Genomic DNA, 23,780 nt, shown 5'->3' on the forward strand with positions numbered 1-23,780 from the left:
TAGCTTCATAAATTAAAGATTCGAAAACAAAATATATTAGAAACTATATGCATTTTCAAATATTCAGACAGAGCTACAATTGATAGAAAGTATAAAAATATAATTTTACTTATTTACACACTTTTCTACTTCATTATTTAAATGAGAATATGTTATTAAATTAAAAAACAAACAAATATATAATAACAAAGAAGTTGTTAACAACAATCTTGAGAAGAAACTAGGAAGGAAGGAAGAAACAAGAGGAAGAAGAGAAGGAGCTTTTAGTGAAATCAGTACAAGGTAAAATAATTAGTATTAGTTTAAGCAGCAAAGGAGGAAGAAGAGCTTTGAGAAAAGAAGGATACGACGTGTATTTTAAATAAGCAACAAAGGAGGAAGAAGAACTTTGATAAGAGGGGATATGACGTGCATTTTCTTATCATAACTTTTTATTTTATAATTTCTTTAAACTTGCTTTTAGTTTCTCGCAATAAAGTGGGATAACTTCGATAAAATTTTATTGACTTTAGACTGATTGCCTGTTGAAATATCTTATACAAAATATTTTAAAAACTATTGACAACAGACTAGCAACAGTATGAAATTCCATTATTAACTCTGCGAAGTTGACTTGATAAGAGGAAAAAGTATTGCAGATAATATACATTTGATATAAGAATTGGTGAGACAATGATACTGAAGGATAAAGGTGAATTTGTAGAAAATATATATATGATAGTGATAGTTTGATAATAAAAACATTCTAGCTAGTACTGTAACACTCAATTGTCTTCATAAAATCATACTGCATGACCGTGAATATGCAAGGTGTTCCGGTCATATCCTCTGATGTGTATGCTTCTTAGAGATTATCGGTGAAAAGGTTGAGGATGATCTGAAAATGCACTTTGACATAAGGTTAAATTAGCGTCAGCTGGGAGTCTTGGTAGGTCACTCTGACGTTTAAATTAGGATTCCTTCCCATGTATCCAAAAGGAAATCCGAAGAAGAAGAAGAACCGAGAAAAAGTTTAGTAGAGTACCCATGAAGAAAAAAAGTGATCCCCTTTTTTCCTTAGCCTCCATAGGGTTTATATAAATGTCAGAAGAGAATCTCTATGTAGGACATTACCTTAATTCTCATCATTCTTATGCAAGTTATCGGGGACCAGATCCAACAACCATTGGTGACCTTTCCAATGGCCAAACGGCATGTGTCTAGCGGATGGTATCAAGGGAACAAGACTTGACAATGACAATTACAAAACTGCCTTATCATTCATATGGTGTCTCATGTTTTAAAATATTCATCGTCGTTGTCCGCATGTGTCATAAGTGGGTTTTGTGGAGTACGGGTCTGACCCGAAGAGAGATAAGTAAGTGAGATTGATGTTAAGTGGCTTTGAGCATAGACAATGTTGATGAGTAGAGTTGAGATAGGGATGGTGCCAAGACTCGAGACCATGACAGAGATCGTACCGAGCTCCAAGATCGAGACAGTGTGGATGTTGAACCCGAGGTTGAAACAGTGTAGGTGTCGAAATCTAAAGTCGGGACAAAGATGGTGTCGAGACCCGAGATAATGTGAGTGTTGAGACTTGAGATCGAGACAGACATGATGTAGAGATCTGAAGTCGGGGCAATGATGGCGCTGAAATCTGAAACTAAAACAGAGATAGTGTGGGTGCCAAGATCTAAGGTCGGGACAAAGATGGTGCCCATACCCGAGATTGATTGAGATAGTGCAAATGTCGAGATCCGAAATCAAAACTGAGCCAGGGATGGTGTTGAGATCTTACCCCTTGAGATGGGTATGCTATGCGAGCTTGATTAGACTCGAACATCAATTGGACTAAGTTCAATTCCTCTTAGATCATGTTTCATCAAGTTGACTTTGACCATTGGGTAAACATTGATTATTTACCCCAAGCGCCAGATATAGGATTCCGCTAATCAAAACGCTTATATTCATGTTAAACAAAAAACCTGATTTTTATTCTAGGAAGCAACTGAGAGCATCTACAATGCTCACTTATTATAACACCCAATGTTAATAATTAAAAAAAAAAAAAAAACATGTTGGGTGGATCAGTCAAAGGTTGGCCCACCCCACTGCTACATGAACGCGTTCAATGTCTTGAACATATTCATGTGGAAAGGTGGAGAGGTGGTATAATATCCCTTCATATTATTCATTAACATATAAGGAGTGTTATTAACACCTCGCAGCAGATGCTCTAATGTGCATATCTATTTCCTTTGACTTTTAAAAGTTCATAAATTTTCTATCAATATCTAAGCGTATGAATTTTCTTTTTTTTTAAATAATTAAAGTATTCGTTGAAGGGGAGCTTTATATAATAATAAAATTATTGTGATAATGAATTTGAATCGTAAAAATAATTTCTTGTAATAGACAGCCCTTTTAAAGTATTCGATATTTAGCTTGAAAAGATAGCTGGCTCTATTAATTCAATCGCATAGTTCATTAAAGAAGAATTCCATTCTCTTTAACTCTCAATATGCAAGATGCTCCATTAAATAAAATATTATTATTATTTTATAATATACTTCCTATTATCTAATTAATTCGGAAGATAATCAATCCGATCTCATAAAAGATTTTCATCGATCATCTAAGTAAATTAAGAAGTACAAATAAGTCCTAACAGGCGGTCCATTTTTAAACTCTTCAAATGTAATATCCTTAGTAAAATTTATCTCATTGTCTAAAGATTAGAGCTGTCAAACGGATTGTTTCAGTCAATATATCGTGGATGATTAAACCATCGATTCAAAACTGCTGACGTACACACTCCTCGAAGAGAATCGCCCGGAGAGATGAGAGAACCTGAAAAGCACTCAATATAAAAAGAGAGTTAGAATGACGCCGAGGGTGAGTCCCGGCAAGCCACTCCGACGCTCAAGTTAAGGTTCGGCATGAGGAAAAAGTTTAATGACTTGGAAAAATTATGGTTGATGTGTGCGTACCTCTGCTCATGGGTATGGGCCACCTTTTTATAGCAGTTGATCTCCGAAATATTAGCATCAGTTTATGAAATATTCCAAGATATCCGTTCCAGTTTTTTAGAGAGATTCTGAAATATTCATTTAAGAAATATTTCGAAATATTTTCCTTATTCTTCGAGTGAAACGATTTTAGGATTTTCTAATCTTAAAGATGAATCAGCTTTATGACTTTATCCCGCATGACACGTGGGGATAATATATTTCTTGATGAGGTGTCATCGTCCCACCGTATCACAAGCATCCCTAATTAGTCTAGTCGAGGGAGGTGTAGTCCGACTGACTTGACTGTACTGAGTTGTTATCGGGATACCTTGATGAGGTGTCATCGCCCCGTCGTATCACGGATCAACCCATAGCGGAGTGGGCTAACCCACTAAAAACTTATCATATGGCGAGGCGGGACGGACCGACCCATCAATTAATGGGTTGAAAAATTTTCAACCCAAGACGGGTTGCGGGTTAGACAGGCCAACCCACGGACTTATCAAAAAATAAAAAATATTAAAAATTTTAAATTTGAATTACAGTTTAAATTGATCAAGTTGAAATTATTAAGCTTGAATTGAATTGAATTTTCTACTTTAATTATAAAATTTAAAATAAATAAATAAACTTTTTCAATCTACGAATCAACCCACGCGAGTCACGAGCTTAGACGGGTCAATCCATCTGAATCTATTTTAAAATGAGTTGATAAAATTTCAATCCAATCCACCTAAATTATTTGATAAGACGGACTAACCCAATGGACTCAATCTAATTAACGAATACTAAGGATCTCGTCCCATCTTTTACCATTGCACAGAATATCATATGATGCTATCATGATAAGTATAAGTGTGGATCAGAATCATCATAATTTTTTCCCATCAGACGAGATAATTATGTAATTTTTTATTTCAGTTGATACCACTTCGTAAGGACAAGTAATTTGTTATTTTACTTATTTCACTCGATAATTCAAAACCATGAAAAGGAATAATATTTTTGTAAAAAAATATTACTTTTAAATTTAGTTTTAATGGAACATAAAATATTTATTTGAAATTAAAAAAAAAAAGCCATTCTTGGGAATCAATCGACATCATTACGTGAATTGAGTGTTCGAAAGGTGAGTGGTGACAGTTTCTATGTGGATGCATGTATAGGTGCTTTGGGATGGTGGGACCATGCAAAGTAAGATGATCGAAGACATAGAGACATGGGACAAAGATAAACTCGAAGCAAAAGTAAGTGGCAGTCACTTCAAGTCAAAATTATCTTATTTTTATTGTTCATTTTATAGAAAATATTTTTTTAAACAAAAATTTATTAAATATGAATATAATGTAATGATATTTTTTTATTTTTATCGTAAAAATTTATTTTAAAAGAATTTGTGTGATAGTTTAAATTCATATTGTAATATTACTGAAAGAGATTTATTTTTGTTTTAAATAAAAAATAAGTAGTGTGTGAGGATATTTTATGATATAATACCTTCTCTCTCAAGATTGCTCACACCTTTACTAACAAATCCATCCCACATTTCACATTATGTTCTATGTAATTATTATTATTATTATTATTATTTGTTTACTATCTGATAAGGGAAGTGCACTAAGATTATTTATAATGGGTAGGTCGACACTGAACACAGCATCAATGGCCATGGATTGTGGCTCAGAACAAAACCCTATCTCCAAAAGAAGCCAGATGTATACAACTAGTTGATGCCACTAGAGGAACTAGTGCTTAAGAAAAAGATGGATCCGCAATCTCAGCGGCCCCTAGAACCGGCCCTAATGCTTAACGTTTCGATAAAAAATTATTCTCGAGCATAATTTTAAGTTATCTCGAGCCAGTACTGAATCATTTGCATTCAGGTTATTAGCGATGTATATGATTAAGAGCGAGGCTAAAAGATAATGCACAGAATATAAGAACTTCCAAATATGGTTTGCTGAACGTACGTCTTTAATTCTCAATGAGATCTCGTAGTTCTTTTTCTTCAAAGGGATTTGCAGTCATGAAGTTAGATATTCGTAATTTAGTCTGAATTTTTGTAGGACTGACAGAAACTTGGTTCAAGAAAACATAACACATCCCTAAAGTAATTAAGTAATCGGATTTAGAATCTATTATAAAATCATTTTATTTTTCGAAAAAAATAATAAAGAGAAAAAAATAATAAGGAGCGGCTCTCAAATTTAGTAGAGGGAGCTCCCTCCCTGCCACTTCATCCATATGGGAGCTCAAGATTGTGAATGTCCTAAGAGCATCTCCAATAGTGGGAGCTCTTAGAAAGTTTTTTTTATCTCTATCATATCATATCAATCCTACATCAAAAGAAAAAAAACTCATTTATTTTTTCACTATCAAAAAACCTTTCAACAACTTCTTTATAGGTCCCATTTATCTCTCCACTATCAAATATATTTTACATTACATTATATATTATATATATAATTGATAAAATATAATTAAAAATTTTAAATTCATATAATTGTCGGTAACATTAAATGATATTCATAATAATTAAAAAGTGGATTAACATTAAATACTACAGTACATCAAATAAAGACATAAGGTATAAATATATAAAGATTAACTTAAACATCTATATAAGTCATGTCTCTATTTAATTTTTTTCAACTATTTTCTCGTATATATATATGAAGTTATCCAGGTGTCATCTCATTAGTATCCTTTATAAGAAATTCATAATCTTCATGAAGGACCTCGGTTTCTCACAAAATCATTTCTTGTGATTGAAATTTTTTAATATTTTGACAATTTGTGTCATTTATTTATTTCATTTTATCGCTTTCTCTGACTTTGGATTTGCCTTTCCTCTTTATTACCATTTGCCCTATTGGATGAATGTAAATTTCACAATTGTCCACATCAATATTCGTATCTGGATTTGATGTGGAAGTGTCAGATATCTTTGCCTTGTCACTAGAGTGATTAATAATTGATTGCGGAACATATTTCTCATGCTCTCTAAGAACCTCATGCATGTATATACTTGAAATCTTTGTTATTATTGTTAGTTTTCTATATCTTCAATGCGTTCTCTAATACATTCTAGTTACTCTAACTATTTTGATGATGAATGTAAAATTTATTGTAGTTTATAGAAAATTCATTCACCATTGGCGCAAACTTATAGTAATGTGATTTTAGTTGTTTCCAAATTCTCGGTATAGTTCTAGTAGGCTGATACTTGTTGTAGTAATCAGTGATATATTTTCAAAAATCTTGATCTTTCTAGTTATTACCAATGACTGCGTTGGTGCTGATAGTGACTCATGACTTTGCAAGAACTAGGTCATCGAGAGATCAAACTCTTTGTTTGAGTCATGTATCTCTAGTATAGAAAATGATATATGCTCTAGGTTCTTTTTTGTTGATAAATGTATTGACACTAGTTTTTCTTGATTCATTCGAAGGTATGATTAATGGTTGAAAAAGAGAAAATATGTATAACAGAGATAACATTCCAAATTAGCTATCTATGGCCGATCAATCTTGGAGTGAATATATATCAAACCAGGGGTGGAGCCACGAGGGGTGCCCCTCCCATCTTTTTGATGTTCATTAAGTTTGTCTTTATAATTTTTTTTTTAATTGGAACTGCCCCCCCCCCCCCCCCCCCCCCCCCCCCCCCCCCTCCATCGAACGTCCGCTTCCCTCTTGTGGAAATCTGCTTCCGCCCCTTATCAAACGGAGCTCACATTACTCAGATTCCTCGAAAAATTTTGAAAACTTTAAAAATATAAGAAATTTAGAGGATATTATGAAATATGTAAAATATTTTAAAAATATAAAAAGTATTGTGTGTGGGGAAAAAATTAGAAATGTTAGATATTTAGATAAATACGAGCATTTTAGAGAGATATATTTTCTTTCACATTTAGAGAATTCAAAGATTTATAAAACAAGCATCGAAATTTTCATCCATCTTGAATAAAACGAAGAAAAATTTACAAAATAATAAAATAAATGAAAAAAATGAAGATCTGAAAATATATTTATAAGTATTTTAAAAAAAAAGAATAATTAACGTTGAATAACGATTAAAAAATTAATTCGTTGTTCAAACAGTCTTTTTTTTTGCGTTGAACAATTATTTCTTTTTTTATTTATTTTTTAAAAAATATTAATATAAAATCATTTTATTTTTTATTTAAAAATAATAATAATAATAATAAGGAGAAAATGTTTGGGAGCGAGCTCTGTGTTTTGGCCACATTTGGATGCCCTAAGGTCCACTGAGTGCCAGTCCTTTTCCAGTCGATTCCCCGTTGCGTTCGAGGATTGTATTCCATCTAGAAGCGAAGAAGATTGAAGCAAGTGATCCATGGCACTATGTGACATCTTGTATATAAAGACCAAACGGCCTCAGCAAGATCTCCAACTTGCAGCAGAGAGCCTCGTGCCCTGACACTCCCATCCATGGAACCAACAACTAGCTTGGAGAAGCCGCAAGATGAGGGGAAATGGGTGTGTGATTCCTCTGTCGATCATAAAGGAAGGCTTCCTCGCAGATCCTCCACTGGAGGTTGGAAGGCATCCTTGTTCATCATAGGTACTTTACCACCCATCTCTGTCCTTCATGTTTACTAGTTTTTCTTGATACGATTATGGTTGTGCATGCAGCAATGGAGTTCAGTGAAAGGCTGAGCTACTTCGGGTTGGCCGCCAACCTCATCGTGTATCTCACGAAGGTGCTGCATGAGGATATGAAAACGGCGGCCAAGAACGTCAACTACTGGAACGGGGTCACCACCATGATGCCCCTCGTCGGCGGCTTCATCGCCGACGCCGCTCTCGGCAGGTTCTTCACCGTCATTAGTTCCTCTATCATCTACATCGCGGTAAAGTTTTGTACTGCCACAAAGAGTACAGAGATTCTTTCATCAGATTTCTCTTGTGGATATGTTTGAAGGAGAGAATACGATCCTTTCATCACTAGTTCGTATTGTTATGCTTATTGTGTATCACAGGGACTCACTTTGTTGACCCTGTCGCAATTAGTCCCTCGCCTGAAACCATGCAACGAAACCGCCTGCGGCAGCAGATCGATGGGCCTCCACGAGGTCGTCTTCTTCTTGGCCATCTACTTGATCTCCCTCGGTACCGGCGGTCACAAGCCCTCGCTAGAGAGCTTCGGCGCCGACCAATTCGACGACGACCACGCGGAGGAGCGCAAGCAGAAGATGTCCTACTTCAACTGGTGGAACTTCGCCGTCAGCAGTGGCCTTATTTTCGGAGTCACCGTCGTTCCCTATGCCCATGACGCCGTCGGATGGTGGCTGGTCGACGTCCTGCTGACGAGCACCATGTGCTTCAGCCTTGCTGTCTTCGTCGCCGGCAAATCGTTTTACAGGTACCGCGCCCCGGAGGGAAGTCCGTTCACGCCGATGGTGCAGGTTGTGGCGGCGGCAGTGGCCAAACGTGGACTTCCTCTGCCGTCGGACGCTGGAGAACTTTACGAGGCTCCTAAAGCAGAGCACTCTCGTAAAAGGCCCCTCTGCCACACGAACAAGCTAAGGTAAACATACACGCAGTCAATGGAATAAAACAGAAATTGAAATCTGTTTGACATATCGCATACATCCGTTAGATTTCTCGACAAGGCCGCCATAATCGAGCACAGAGACGACGCCGCCGCCTTTGTCATTGAGAGATCAAACCCATGGCGGCTGGCAACGATAACTCAAGTCGAGGAGCTGAAGCTAATGATTGGCATGGTGCCGATATGGCTCTCGGCGCTACCCTTCGGCATAGTCATGTCACAAGCGTCTACCTTCTTCATCAAGCAAGCAAGCATCATGGACCGGAACCTTGGCGGCTTCGAAATCCCCACGGCCTCCGTCTACGCCCTCGGCGCCGTCGGAATGATCGTCACGGTGACGCTCTACGACAAAATCCTGGAGCCGGCGATGCGGAGAGCCACGGGGCGCGAGCGGGGCGTGAGCATGCTGAAGAGGATCGGGGTGGGCATGGCGTTCTCGTCGGCGGCGATGGTGGCGGCCGCGGTGGTAGAGCGGAAGCGACTGACGGCTAGCGCGCCAGTGAGCGTGTTCTGGCTGGTGCCGCAGTACACGGTGATGGGGTTGGGCGACGGCTTCGCGCTGGTGGGGCTGCAGGAGTACTTCTACGAGCAGGTGCCGGACGGGATGCGGAGTTTGGGGATCGGGTTCTACTTGAGCGTCTTCGGGGTGGGCAGCTTCCTCAGCAGCTTCCTCATCACGGCGGTGGCCCGGACCACTCCCTGGTTCGCCAGGGACTTGAACGGCAGCCGACTGGACTTGTTCTACTGGTTGGTGGCGGCTTTGAACGCCGTCAATATCTGCGGGTTCGTGTGCCTGGCGAGAAGCTACTCTTACAAGAGAGTACTCCAGAGGAAGGTGGCGGTTGCTGATTCCCCGGAAGATGATGTCTGAACTGTAAACGTCAAGAATTGGCCTTTGTGCCTATTTCTGTTCTGAACCTTAAGCAGAAGAAATTCCAGATAGAAACTAGTGAGGAAATGCTGTGCGATTGTAGTCTGAAGGCCAATTCAAACTAGTGAGGTTGAAATATCACATCTCTCTGTCTCTCTCTCTCTTCCTACCTCATTGATATAAAATTATTTTCCATTTTAAAGGTGAGAAATAAAGTTAACTTTTTTACTTAAACATTCAAATCTATTAATATAAATCACATAATTTAATCTCTTCCATTCCTTGATGTGATTGATCCCCATAAAAACTTTGATCCCAACACCCAAACTTTCCGGGCTTCACAAAAGAACCCCAAGCTGGACGCTTTACACCGAAGAGCACGGGGTACGTGAACATCCAGCAGTTCCACGATGGGCTGGATTGGAGTGGCAGATCAATCAAAGGACACCGTTTGCTGCAACAATGGAGGTGGTGGGCTGGATTTGATATAACACCACTACGAGCCGAGCCATCTGACGTCTTCTGATTGCTGTGAACTCCGTGAGCGGATCATTTCCCTTCCGACTCTCTCCCTTCGCCTGCACGCATATCACAAATCCTGTTAACTCCGAAGCTTTTAACTCTGCGTACTGTGTCAGGCACAGTGTTCAGGTTGCCCTCGGTAGAAGCGAATCGACGGAAAACTCGGGCGCGCCTCCACACTCCCCCCATCCTTCTATCCCTCCTCCCCGCAATCAAGCAAAAGATCCACCTCCTGCACAACTTTAACTCCACTGCACCCAAAAACCAAAGCAGCCTACTGACCCACACTCACATCCTGAAGGCCCTGAACCTTCACTAGGACTGGAACCAGAGCGAGTGATGAAAATGATTCTGATCTAATTTGTACGGTTCCTCCAATCCGAGGTGAAAATCTGGTCGGACACGACCCTAATCGCACGGTTCACACACATGCCTTCGCCCTCGTCGCGGGCCTCCGCGCCGACGTGGCAACCTCCTATTGGCTTCCCCGGGCCCGCGACAGATGAACCTCGCCGTCCCGGTGGGCTCGCCGGCGATGTACATGGGAGTTACAGAGGGAGGACGTCCCACGTGCGCGCAGTGCGGCTTGGTTTTAATCAAATTTTGTAGTACTCCGTGCGCTTTTAATACAACTAGCAGTGATCCCCGGTGAGTGAGAGAGAGAGTGAGTTAGAATCGCTGTTAACAGCGTGTAGCTTGTACATCCACAGGTGTTAGATGAAGGAAGACAGGATGGATGAGGGAGATTAATTTTATAATTAAGGAAGAATTGTGATGGGGAAACATCAAAAGAGAGAGAGAGAGAGAGATAGCGTTTGTATTCTCTCTCATTTGTTCCTAGAGATTAGATCCCATCTCATCATGGATATTATCACAAGTCACAACTGAACTATATTCCTCCTCAGCCTTTGGCGAACTGTTCACACTCTCTTTCTTTTTTTATTTTGTAACTTGATCTGTGGAAAGCAAGAGGTAAAAAGATAAGGGTCCTCCACCCTTACTCTCTCCAGGGCGCAGCTCGAAATTATATTACTCACCCACCAAGAAGAAGAGAGGGAGATCATGACATCTTCGACGGCGGATCGGTTCGGCGGAGGAGGAGGAGGAGGAGGAGGAGCAGGGGAGGATCAGCTGCTGCTGCACCACCAACACCAGCAGATGTACTATCACTTGCCGCAGCACAGCAGGAGAGAGAAGCTCCGGTTCCCTGCGGCGGCTGCGGAGGAGTCGCCGGCGTCGACCTCCCTTCTCCTCCTGCACGAGCCCGGCGCCTCGACGGCGCCGATCTACGCCGGAGCGAATTCCCTGGCCGCCTTCCACTCCGCCTCCACCTCGCCCTCCTACTACTCCCACAGTAACTACGGCAGCGTCGCGCAATTCGACGGCCACGGCGCGCTCCCGGTGGCGCCGCCGCCTCAGCAGGGGCCGCGCCACCAGATCCCCACCCAGGGATTCTCCCTCTCGCTCTCGTCCTCCCCCTCCGCGCGCCCGCGGAGCCACCTCGCGGGCCGGCCCGCCCCGCTCGGCCCCTTCACCGGCTACGCCGCCGTCCTCAACCGCTCCCGGTTCCTCGAGCCAACCAGGAGGCTGCTCCAGGAGGTGTGCCACGTCGGACCCAGCCAAGCGTCCGCCGAAGGCGGAGGCTGCAGTGGCGGCGGCGTCTTCCCGCCGGAGTTGCTCCTGGACGCGGATCCGCCCCCGAGGGAGCCTGCCTTGGTGGACTATCATGGCACGGGAGAGGACCTCGCCGGCTCCGGCGCGGAGCAGCAGTGGAAGAAGACCACCCTCATCTCAATGCTCGACGAGGTAATGAAGCTGCCTAATTAACTCGATCAGAGTATTAAACAAAAAAGAATTGTTATTTATCGTGTTAACTTCTATTGATCGCCTTGATATAATATGATTTTTTTTTTGTTGATGTTGCTATCCTTCCATATCTCTCTTTTTGGATCTTCTTGATTCAGTGCAAGTTTCCAAGGAGAGAATACTTTATTACAGTAGTAGCATGTTTGCCTTCGTGTTCTTTCTTGTCAAATGGTTTTCAAGCAACAGGTGTGATCTTGTGACCCAGTGAGGTGGTAATTTTTCTGACAACCATGACTTCATCCTTGAAATAGATGAATTGCTGAACGAACATCATTCAGTATTAATATTATATATAGTGGATAAATTCGCATTAGGGTTACAGTTGTAATATGATCAGTTGCAATAGAATTCATCTTTGGGCATATCTTGTGTGAATTTAACTATAACTAAGTTGTGTAATGTGATTTGCAAGCCATATTAGGAGAAGATGTTGGAGGTATTATCAGTTCATTGATATGAATTAATCTAAGTCTATCAGGCCCTCTATCAAATTTGTATTTAATTGTTGGATATTACACGAGTAATCAAAATTAATTCACCTTTTTTGATTAGATGACATCTAAGAGATAGATACAAGTGACTAAGTAGATATTATACTCCAGTGACAATTATTTCCTTTGTAGTTTTTTCATAGATCCGTTCATTTTTCGATTACTTGACGTATACTTTGTAAGTTGCAAGAATATATATGTCTAGATGAAGTACTTAATGCAATTTTTAAGGATGCTTGTATGTAAGTGGGATTTCCATCTTGCGGCTGGGAGTAAACTCCAACCAATCTACCTTGATCAAGCTCCCCTTCATGCGATTAAAGCATGAAGGGAGACTTGAATGGTTAATTATAAAGATTATATTGCTCATGGTAATGGTATAATTAAAGAATTTTGATTGATTGCTTATTTGGCACATTTCAGATTATCTTTGCATTCATATATAAGATTAATAAAATGAATAGTATGCTATCCTTAGTTGGACTGCCATTTTCTAATTAGAGAAGATGGATTATGTATTAACTAAACAAGGGATTAGTTCCTAAACCCATGATTCATTTTCTGAAATTTATTGTCATTTGTTTCACGAATGACCGTCTATCACTTTAGACGATGATATTTTTTATCATCAGACAATGGCACCCTAGCTTCTATAGATTACACAGTGGTAAGAGTTTGAATATTAGTTGTGTTGATAAAAATGGTTTTAGTATATGGTTGAATAATTTAACAAATATCAGACAGCATTCTCGTTGCAGTTGAGACCTTTGTCGAGAATTAAATCTATGTAAGCACAGTGAACTCTTAGAATGATAGATCTTGAGAAATAAAAAAGCTTGATTGAACCGTTTTCTAGTGATCAAATTTAACATGGCATTCAAGCAGAAGATCTTTTTTAGTTTTAAGAATTTTGGTATCCAATGATTAAACTTTATTATGGTTGTTAATGTTGATATTGGTATTGAGATCAGATAGTCAAATGTACTCCAAAAATTATTAAAATATGGGAATCACTGGTTACACATGATGCTTCCAAAAATATGGGAAGAATAATAAAATTATTAAAATTAGGTTTTTAGCACATAATATATATTATTGTTAAGTAATGAATATCATGTTTATTGATATGATTAAATAAAGGGAGATTTGGACCATTGTTAATTGAGAGATATCTTGTTCTCTCTTGATTGATAATGAGCAAGTGAAAATTGTCAAGATTAGCGAGCAGTTGCAAGATTGAACAAGTAATCCTGGGGTCATGGTTTATCTTGAGCTATGGTGTGGCTAAGAGATCGAATGTGGGAATTTACCGAGTGATGAAGATTCCTCTTCCTCTCGGGCAAGGTCACTAGAAGTCAACTTGGATCTAGTGAAATCTAAACCCGTTTCTTGTTTAGTTTTCAAATCTCTAAACTTCATCAATCTTCATGATGAGCAACAGCAAACAAGATGAAGCAAAACTAGTACTTATGTGCTTTGATCGGATTTTATCAACAAAAAGAAAATTATAGCATCATCCTCTCAATGTCCTTTCTTATATTTTGCTCTCTTTTATACAGAACCCCTAGACTATATTTGCTTGTTGAAGAGGCTATCTCTGGTGGTAATCAGGGGAGATAAACAAACTAAACATGAATCATCTTGAAAATTCCAAATTTCTTGTAGCCTGAGAACATTCATAGAACTTTACAATTGTCATCTCTGATTTCTTTTGTCTTCCCAATTGCTGCTCTTTTAGGTCTGCAGAAGATATAAACAATATTATGAGCAAGTGCAAGATGTTATAACATCTTTCGAGTCAGTTGCGGGGTTGAGCTCAGCTGCTCCATATGCCTCGACCGCCCTCAAAATCATGTCCAAGCACTTCAGGTGCCTGAAGAACATCATCTCCGACCAACTTTGTCAGGTGAACAAGGGCAGCAAAGCCGACGGAAGGGAAGACAGTTCAAGCTTTGGTCTACTAAACAATGGATTTCTCCAAAGAGCAGCCAATACCACTGATCATGCCTTGGCAGCTCAACCACACATATGGCGACCTCAGAGGGGTCTACCCGAACGAGCCGTGTCCGTCCTCCGGGCTTGGCTCTTTGAGCACTTCTTGCATCCGTAAGTAAATTACTATAACATTACTTATCCGAGGAAGAACTTACTAAGAAAGAAGTGGTCTTAATCTTGCTACCGTACCATTTTAATATGCCAAATTTATTCCTCTTTTGTATTAGATAAGATCAGGATCTTTAGATTGATTGGTAACAGTAGGAGCATGCCCAATGGTGTGCCCTTCTTTCTGCAATTCCATGGAGCAGGGGGCCAATAGGTGCCATAGTCAACGATATGCAGCATCTAGCGATAGTAGTCAACGATATGCAGTATAATTTTGTAGGGTTTAGGCATGATTTAGTATTGTTTTAGTCTCGTCGCCTTCAACTTGTGGATAGGGAGGGCATAATTATTATATTCCATGCATAGTACTGGCATTTGTTTGATCACTATTAAATAATTCTGCAGGTATCCCACTGATGTGGACAAGCATAACTTGGCTAAACAGACTGGTCTCACAAGAAACCAGGTATTTCTAATTATTTAACGATCATAATTAGCTTATTAATTGTGGCTCTTTTGATTAATCAGCCATTCGTTTAACCTTTAATTTGTGAGCAGGTTTCCAACTGGTTTATCAATGCGAGAGTTCGGCTCTGGAAGCCCATGGTCGAGGAGATCCACTCCCTCGAGATGCAGCAGAAGAACAAAACAAGCGAGACCAGTCGCCAGCCACCGCTGCCATCTTCCAAGCCAACCCCCTTTGCCAATTCCCATCAGTTTCAGGCCGCTGGCACGCAGAGCGGCAGTCGGTTATCGTCGGCGGCGACCAACAAAGAAGGCCTTGTGCCAAGTTCCCACGCCCACGAGTTCCCCTACGCTGGCATTGGCTCACCGGCCCGAGGAAATGTCGTATCGCTCACCCTCGGCCTGCAAAACAACAACGGGGTGTGCTTCGCCGGTGAACCAATGCCGGTGAGTGTGGCGAGCAGGTTCGGGCTGGAGGAGTGCGATGACCCGTTTTTGGTGGGAGCTTTCGGAAGCCAAGAGAGGCAGTTTGGGAAGGATCGTTTGCTGCGTGACTTTGTTGGTTGATCGATCAAAATTGTGCATGCATGAAGTGGATGATTTATTAAGCTTGTAAGATTAATTACGAACGTGTATTTATTCCGGACGTGATAATTCACTCGACTCAAATCTCAATTGGTGCATACAAATGATTAATGGCTTGCAATTTGGATCTTCCATGCTGATCCAAATCCAGCACAGTGGCATAGATGTACAAAGACAAACCTAGTGAGTTCCAGTTCATCTGGCAGGGCAACTCTCCGTTAATTGCTGCATATGCTTAAATTCTTATAGATTCTCTTGCAGCTGCTCCATAATTTAGATTCCTGCAGTTTAAATGAATTGTTCGATTTCTATTACGACAACTATATTATTTAAATATTATCAAAAACTTGATGTGGTATCTATAGGGTTGTAAAGTCGAGTTAAATTTTATGATGTTCAAAATTGATTTGATAAAGTAATTGATTAAGTCAAGTCAAATTTAAAATGAATTAAATAATTAAAATAATGATTTAAATATTAATTTTTTATAAGTTTGAAGTTGATTTATGTCGATGTTATGGAGTTTTCAATTCAAATTTGTTTAAAATTTTATATTTTAAGTTTGTTTGTTATCGAGTTTAATAATATAAATTTATTTGTTCATTTTAAAAAAAATTTATTTATTTAATATATTGATAAGAATTTTATTGGGAAACATGGTTCATAAATATTATTTATAAATTTTATTCACAATCTCCCATGTAGAGGACTACTGTGCTGGATGAAGTTCTTCGTCATTTACTTTCCTTTCAGAGCGCATGGAACCGTTCTAGAAGGCCCACTAGGATGAGGGTTATCATTTTTTGTTGCAATCAATTTTATTTATAAATATTATTCATGAGCTTTTATCTACGAACATTAACAAATTGAACATGTGTTCAAACTTATTCATTTAATTTAACAAGTCATTTAAACTTATTTATTTAATTGATCTTATTTGTATTAAATAAATATAATTAAATTTTTATCAAATTGGACCTTAAAATTATTCATAAATGTTTGATTTATTTACAATCCTATACATAGGCCCTGTGATTTACACTCAATGATCTGAACTCCTATTCTATATACGCTGACAGTTATATTTCTCTCTATGTTATTCCACTATGAGTTAGGTGAAGAAAGTAATAATAAAGATGGCTTTGACTCTTCAGATGCATCTCAATTCTCAAGAAGTTTTTTTTGTTTTGAAAAGTAGTTCAGATTCTTGAAAAATCATCTAAAATTTCTTCAGATCAAAAGATGCTGATCGTTTTTCTCCTTCAGGAGGATGTGACACCAAAAGAGGATCTCAAAATCTCCAAAGATTCTTATTGGAAAGAGATATTTTTTGTTATATTCCGATGAGAATCAGAGGCCAGAAAGTCACTCTGAATTTTACTGAAAATATGTAAGTCAGACATAATAATGTAAATAAAAAATATACAAAATTTGGTACAAGCATACAGTGCCAATTTAAAAAGTTGATGAATAAGCACTTTAATTATAAGTTGAATTTAGTTCAGTTTAATTGATGAATAAGTTGATGAATAAGCAACCAATAAATAGGTTAATACATAATTAAAAATCATATAAAATATAATCACTAACACAATAATACCTAATCATGAAATATGTTCTAATCCACTGATTCCTTGACCAAGTCAACATCCACTACTCTTTAATCATAGGACATACACTAACCCACTAACTTTACGACTAAATTAACATCCACTAATCTTTAATTATGAAACATACGATTAACCCACTAACTCTTCAGCAAAAAGGAAACATAGAACTCTTCGTCACCCAGCATCCCTACATGATCGGCCCCACGACTATTTGTGAGAAGGTAAATCGAAAAGCTGCAGTTGACCACTATAAAAAGTTTACTCAGAAAAAGGGATTTTCTGAATATATGACCGTTTCGGCAATGGTGTAGATCACTATAAAAAGTTTACTCGGACAATTTTGGTTGAAGTGATTTATCCCAAATGATAAGCATTGACACATGTATTGTCTGAGGTTCTAGGTTCAAGTTCCCTTAACAATAAATAAATCCCCCTTTGAGGGGTTTAGGATTTAGGAACCTCAGGCAACATATGATTTCACTGTCATGCTTACTACTCAAAGGAGGATTTATTTGTTGTTAAGATAAGTCACAATTCAAAAGTTGCTTAAACATTAACAACAAATAAATCCCCCTAAAATTATTACCACTCAAGATAAGAAAACTAAAGGATTTTTTTGCATAATAAGAGATTTCACTGTGATAACACCTTCACCATCATCAAAGGAGGATTTATTTGTTGTTAAGGAAACTTAACGAATCTCAAGCAATACATCTCTCATAAGCAAATCCCCTAAGGAAAATTTCGTAAAGGATTTTTTAATGTATAGTTCCATTGTCTTGATAAGAGATCTCACTGCCAAGACAACACCTTCAGTCAACATGCTACATACACAAAGGGGGATTTATTTGTTGCTAAGGAAATTAATCCAAAATCTCAAACAATACATGTCTTCATATTTACCACTCAGGATAAGTCACTTAAACGTTAACCCACTGACTCATTATAGGAAAAGAAAAGGGTCCCTCAACAGTTATTATGTTTTATTTAATTAGCATTATTATGGCTTGCTTTTAATTAGGACCAACAAGTAAATTCTAACAAATATCTGACTCACTCTCCTCTATGAGACAGATTAATTAATCCTATGAAAGATATATATTTTGCACTGTATACGAAATTTAAATTTCCATGCAGGTACTTCTTAAAGTTTTAAAATTTTGTGATAAGATAAATAATTTAATATATTTTAGTATATGAATGTGGTATGGTTTATAAATTATAAACATCAAATTTTTTTATTATTTGGATAAGAATCCCTTTTAGATGGTTGAGTGATCTGGTTTGAGATTAAGGGATGAGATGATTCAACAAAGTAATCATAGTTGAGTACTTTCAGTTGACTGGATATTAGGTTATGTGAGGTTTCCTTCATGTCAGTCTGTTGGTGGAATCAACCTCTAGTTAAAGTTGATCAAACTCGAGTTGGATTTCGATATTGGATCAATATGTTAGTTGGACGTAGGTCAAGGTTGACCAAATATTTAACAATCTATTAATATGTTAGGTGATTGAATGAAATATCAAGTATGTCAAGGTTGATCGAATATTTAATAGTATAAAGTCAAAATAGGTCATGACAGATCAAACACTTAACAGTCGAAAGTTCAACAAGGAATTGTCATTAGGCAAAAAGTCCAAATGAATTACGGTTGACCAGACACTTAGTGGTTGAAAGTCCAATAGGAAGTTTGCAAGGGCAAAGTCCAAGTAGTCATAAAGCACCGGACATTTGGCAATGAGAGAAGTCCTAGTAGGTCATGATCGACTGAATATTAGATATGAGACGAAAAGTTCAAACAAATCAAGGAAGATTAGATGTTTGACAATGGTGAAGTCTAGATGGGTAAAGGTTAACTAAATGTTGGACAACGAAAAATCTCAATAAGTCAATTGATCGAATATTGAGCAAAGAAAATCCTAATACGTTGAGATCAATTAGATACCAAGCAAGATGAAAATTTAACTTTCTTAAGGTTGAAATGGATGTCCAACAAGAAATTGACATCAGACAAAAAGTCCAAATGAATTATGGTTGACCAAACACTTAGTGGTTGAAAATCCAATAGAAAGTTTGCAAGGGCAAAGTCCAAGTAGATCATAAAGCATCGGACATTTGACAATGAGAGAAGTCCTAGCAGATCATGGTCGACTAAATATTAGATATGAGACGAAAAGTTCAAACAAATCAAGAAAGATTAGATGCTTGACAATAGTGAAGTCCCCATAGGTAAAAGTTAACTAAATGTTAGACAACGAAAAATCTCAGTAAGTCAAGGTTGATCGAATATTGAGCAAAGAAAATCCTAATACGTTGAGATCAATTAGATACCAAGCAAGATGAAAATTCAGCTTTCTTAAGGTTGAAATGGATGTCCAACAAGGAATTGACATCAGACAAAAAGTCCAAATGAATTACGGTTGACCAAATACTTAGTGGTTGAAAGTCCAATAGAAAGTTTGCAAGGGCAAAGTCCAAGTAGATCATAAAGCACCGGACATTTGGCAATGAGAGAAGTCCTAGCAGATCATGGTCGATTGAATATTAGATATGAGACGAAAAGTTCAAACAAATCAAGAAAGATTAGATGTTTGACAATAGTGAAGTCCCCATAGGTAAAAGTTAACTAAATGTTAGACAACAAAAAATCTCAGTAAATCAAGGTTAATCGAATATTGAGCAAAAAAAATCTTAATACGTTGAGATCAATTAGATACCAAGCAAGATGAAAATTTAACTTTCTTAAGGTTGAAATGGATGTATCAATCAACGCTAAACTCCAAAAATATGATTTACTACACTAACCTGCTATAGTACTATAAAAATGGCTCAATATTATTTTTTTAAAAATTTAACAACTAAATATATTTTGGTCTATCACTCAATTATATATATATATATATATATATGAATTTTGCTATTATGAGCGCCGGCTTCCTACGCGTCCGTGCGCGCCGACCGCCGACCTCCACGCGCTTCCGCCGCCCGTTCATCGCCGTCCGACCACCGCCGGCCGCCGGACCGGACCCGTTGGAACCGCGACTCGCCGGCGCACATTTCGGCATCGAATTTCGGCCGGATTGGGTCGGAATCCGGCCGAAACAAGGGCAACAGTGCCTGGCACCACTGTCGGCCGGAATTCAGCCGGATTCCGGCCGAATCGGGGCCGGAGTCCGGCCGCGGTCGACGCGCCGAAATCCGGCCGAAATCGCCGCCAGACACCGGCGGGCGATTTCGGCCGGAATTCGGTCGGATTCCGGCCGAATCGGTGCGTCGACCGCGCCCGGCGCCGGCGCGTCGACCGCGACCGGAGTCCGGCCCCGATTCGGCCGGAATCAGGCCGAATTCCGGCCGAAATCGCCTGCCAGACACCGGCAGGCGATTTCCGGCCGGATTCCGGCCGAATCGGGGCCGGACTCCGGCCACCGCCGGACCGCCTGCGAGTTGCGGTTCCAACCGGCCCGGTCCGGCGGCCGGCGGTGGTCGGACGGCGATGAACGAGCGGCGGGAAGCGGCGAAGGTCCGAGGAGAAACACTGTGCAATCGGATGGCTCACGTTTATCGCGATCGCGGGCGGACGGCCGAGATCTAGGCGCTCACGGGGCGCGCACTGAGTGTTGCTCAGAATAGCATTCTTGTATATATATATATATTCATTTTTACACCTTATTTCAGTGAAAACATGACCTTGAAGCAGCATCTTGCTTTGGCTTTTCATTACGTACTGAGTACATCCATAAATTTACAAGTGTAGTGATTTAACTTTTCGCTAAACATATGCATATAAAATTCAGCATAAACTGCATTTCCATATAGTGATCCAATGCACATGAATTGTGCAACAATGCACATGAACAACAATAGTCGGTTTAAAATATTGAAACACACTATTAAAACTATCAAACAAGTCAACTCACGATGAAATGGGTTCAATTCATTAAAAATATATCATATAACGAGATGAAACAGATCAACCCACTAACTTTGTATAATAGGTTGAAAAATTTTTAACCAAATGCAAGTCCAATTGCAAATTAGGGGGCAACTTATGGATACTTGTTTAAAAATAAAAAAAATATTAAAAATTTTAAATTTGGATTATAGTTGAAATTTTTAAATTTAAATTTTTAAATTTGAATTATAATTTAGATAGATCAAACTTACTGAAATTTCTATTTTAATTTTAAAATTTAAAATAAATTAATAAATTTTCTCAACTCATAGACCAACCCAAATCCACGGATCAATCCACAAAGATCGCGAACCTAGATAGATCAATTCATCTGAATCTATCTTAAAATGAATTAATAAAATTTCAATCCAATCCACCTAAATTACTTTATGGGACGGACCAATATGACAATCCAATTTAAATTAACAATTATACACACGACAAACTCATTTAACCTTCTAAAGCTTCTCCGAAATCCAAAACTGATTATAATTTTTCTCACTTACGGCTTATTGTTCGGGTCAAAGACCGTAACTTTAACCCATAACTCGAATAATCGGCTTCATGCAGGCTCAATGGTTTAAAGTCATTCAAATAAAGTCATCGATTTAATTTTCCTTAGTTATAGTATAATAGATATATACTAGTTAAGGGAAATTATAACCTGAATTTAAATTTGAAGCTGAAATTTTTTCAACAAAATGACCCAACTAAAAGAAAAAGAAAAAGAAAACGAAAAACGAAAACGACACCACATTTTCTTTTAAATATTTTTATCTCCCAACCTAAAGGACCATCCACCAATCCCTCACCCACTTGAATCACTAGGCTTCGTGGGAAGGTCTTGGTCTGAGATCGACGACCACGACGCTGACGTTGTCCGTGCTCCGCCGCGCCAACGCCAGCTTCGCCAACAGAAGCGCCGCGTCCGAGGACGCCCAGTCCCACCCCCTTCCTTCCTCCTCTTCCTCCGCATCCGTCGCCGGCGGCGCACTCGGGACGCTGTTCCGCAGGCACGTCCGAGCGATCTCGCACGCCATTTCATTGCTCACCACGTCCCACAGCCCGTCGCTTCCGAGGATCAAGCACTCGTCCTGCTCCTTCCTTTCCGTCACCGTCACCTCCGGCTCCGCAATCACGTACGGCTTCAGATAACTATCGCCTGCAGAGTAATCAAATTGGATGAACCCGGAAGCCACGAACAAAGCGTACGCAGAAGAGGGAGTTTGATTAGTTTGCCTATCGCTCGCGACATGGCCAGGACCCCCAACACCCTGGCGCCGTCCCAGTAGATGACTCGGCCTCCGGCCGCCTCGATCCGCCTCAGCTCGTCCGGCCGGTCCGGCTACCAAACACCGCGAGCAAAGCCGTCGGGATCAGTCGTGCAAAAAGAAGGATTTTCGGAATCCGAGGGTCACCTTATGGTCGGATGAGAGGGGAACGGTCACGCCGTCGCGGCAGAGCACGGCACGAGAGTCGCCGCAGTTGGCGACGATGATCCGTGTCGGCTCTACCACCGCCACCACGGCGGTGGAGCCTACGTGGCCGCACTTGGTCGTCTGCATCTCGCACCGACAGGACGCCACCGTGCTTGGCGCCGCCGACCCAGCGTTGTCGCAACTCGCCGCAGCCTCCGCATCCATCCGCGCGAAGCTCCTCCCCATGATGGCCGTCCAATCCAAACCAATATCGTGCATCGATGTCGATATCTCCTCTGCCACCATCTCATGCATCCGATCTCTGCACGATTCCGCCACCTGAAAAAAAAAAATCAGCACCAATTTCATCCGGTTAATAACTAAAGAAAAAGGAGAAGCAGATCGGAAGAGATAGACAAGCTTGAGAAAGAAAAAGAATCAAAGCTCTTCTAACATGCGAGCATCCATGACCATCGTAGACGCCGAAGAAATGGTGTCGGCGACCCAGCCGAACGAAGTCCGGTCGAACGGTGACGACGTCCTCCATATCCCTCCTCCGACCGCAGACCGATGCCACCCCGTACCTCGGATACCCGTCCCCAACCACAGACCACCCCAAATCACTAGCTCCGGTAGGCTCCGATTCCATCAACGTTACTCCTTCCCCCGGTGTCGGCTCGTTCCTCTTCTCCTCTCCCTGGTTCTTGCTCATCTCCTCCGCCACCGCAGAGACGAGCCTGAAACCCCGGGCTTCGACGACCGCCGCCGAGGAGACCTTCGACGCCTGCTTGCAGATCTCCGCCGTACTCTCACCAAATGAGAACAGATCAAGAGCACTCCAGTCCTTGCACGAGTCAGAGTTCTCCAAGGCCGGCCAGCGACAGAGAGGGCGTGGCACGGAACGGGGCAGCTGCCGGTCACCCTCGCGTGCAGAGCCGGTATCGTCGTCGCCTGGCGCATCTCAGCCGCCCATCTAACCTTCCATCAGCCCTCTCGGTTCCCGCCTGACGCCGGGACACGTGGTTGGTTCGACGATGGCCCATATCCAACACGTGGTGCGAGCGGTAGGGCTGTCTTTTTCTTTTTTATTCTTTTCTTTTACTGCAAGGGTACGTGTCCGTTGTCCGGCGATATTTTCCACTCGGAAACGTAGGACTACGCAACACGTGGCGTGGTTCGGTTGCTTGAAAGAAAATCAACAGGAGGGAACTGCGACGCCGGAAGATATCTACCCGGATAATACTGCCGTAGATCTTTTCGCTGAAAGCAAGGTGGTTGGAAGAGAAAGAAAGTAAGAAGCGGGTCCACGTGGGCTGCTCCTG

General features: G+C 40.3%; 3 protein-coding genes and 1 pseudogene across 3 annotated transcripts; 2 read left to right on the top strand and 2 right to left on the bottom strand.

Annotated features, from left to right (window-relative positions):
• Positions 1-5,597: 5,597 nt before the first annotated feature.
• On the bottom strand, positions 5,598-6,500 carry LOC141818408 (uncharacterized; annotated as a pseudogene).
• A 932-nt stretch (positions 6,501-7,432) lies between these two features.
• LOC141818412 (protein NRT1/ PTR FAMILY 5.6-like) lies at positions 7,433-9,602 on the top strand. Its single transcript, XM_074705925.1, has 4 exons — positions 7,433-7,584; positions 7,656-7,873; positions 8,003-8,550; positions 8,623-9,602. The coding sequence occupies exons 1-4, from the start codon at positions 7,452-7,454 to the stop codon at positions 9,443-9,445; spliced, it is 1,722 nt and encodes a 573-aa protein (XP_074562026.1). The 5' UTR covers positions 7,433-7,451; the 3' UTR covers positions 9,446-9,602.
• Positions 9,603-10,818: 1,216 nt separating this feature from the next.
• Positions 10,819-15,575, top strand: LOC141818411 (BEL1-like homeodomain protein 9). The gene is made up of 4 exons (XM_074705924.1): positions 10,819-11,773; positions 14,063-14,430; positions 14,833-14,893; positions 14,986-15,575. Exons 1-4 carry the CDS (start codon positions 11,030-11,032, stop codon positions 15,457-15,459), a joined length of 1,647 nt encoding a protein of 548 aa, XP_074562025.1. The 5' UTR covers positions 10,819-11,029; the 3' UTR covers positions 15,460-15,575.
• A 6,176-nt stretch (positions 15,576-21,751) lies between these two features.
• On the bottom strand, positions 21,752-23,248 carry LOC141818409 (putative protein phosphatase 2C 9). Its single transcript, XM_074705922.1, has 4 exons — positions 22,913-23,248; positions 22,459-22,797; positions 22,280-22,385; positions 21,752-22,202 (listed from the first exon to the last, which is right to left on the bottom strand). The coding sequence occupies exons 1-4, from the start codon at positions 23,168-23,170 to the stop codon at positions 21,865-21,867; spliced, it is 1,041 nt and encodes a 346-aa protein (XP_074562023.1). The 5' UTR covers positions 23,171-23,248; the 3' UTR covers positions 21,752-21,864.
• Positions 23,249-23,780: the final 532 nt, after the last annotated feature.

Source organism: Curcuma longa, unplaced genomic scaffold (assembly GCF_044706935.1).
Source record: "Curcuma longa cultivar G26 ecotype Majalengka, Jawa Barat unplaced genomic scaffold, ITB_CL_G26_1.1 contig_24733, whole genome shotgun sequence".
In the NCBI taxonomy this organism is placed as follows: Eukaryota; Viridiplantae; Streptophyta; class Magnoliopsida; order Zingiberales; family Zingiberaceae; genus Curcuma; species Curcuma longa.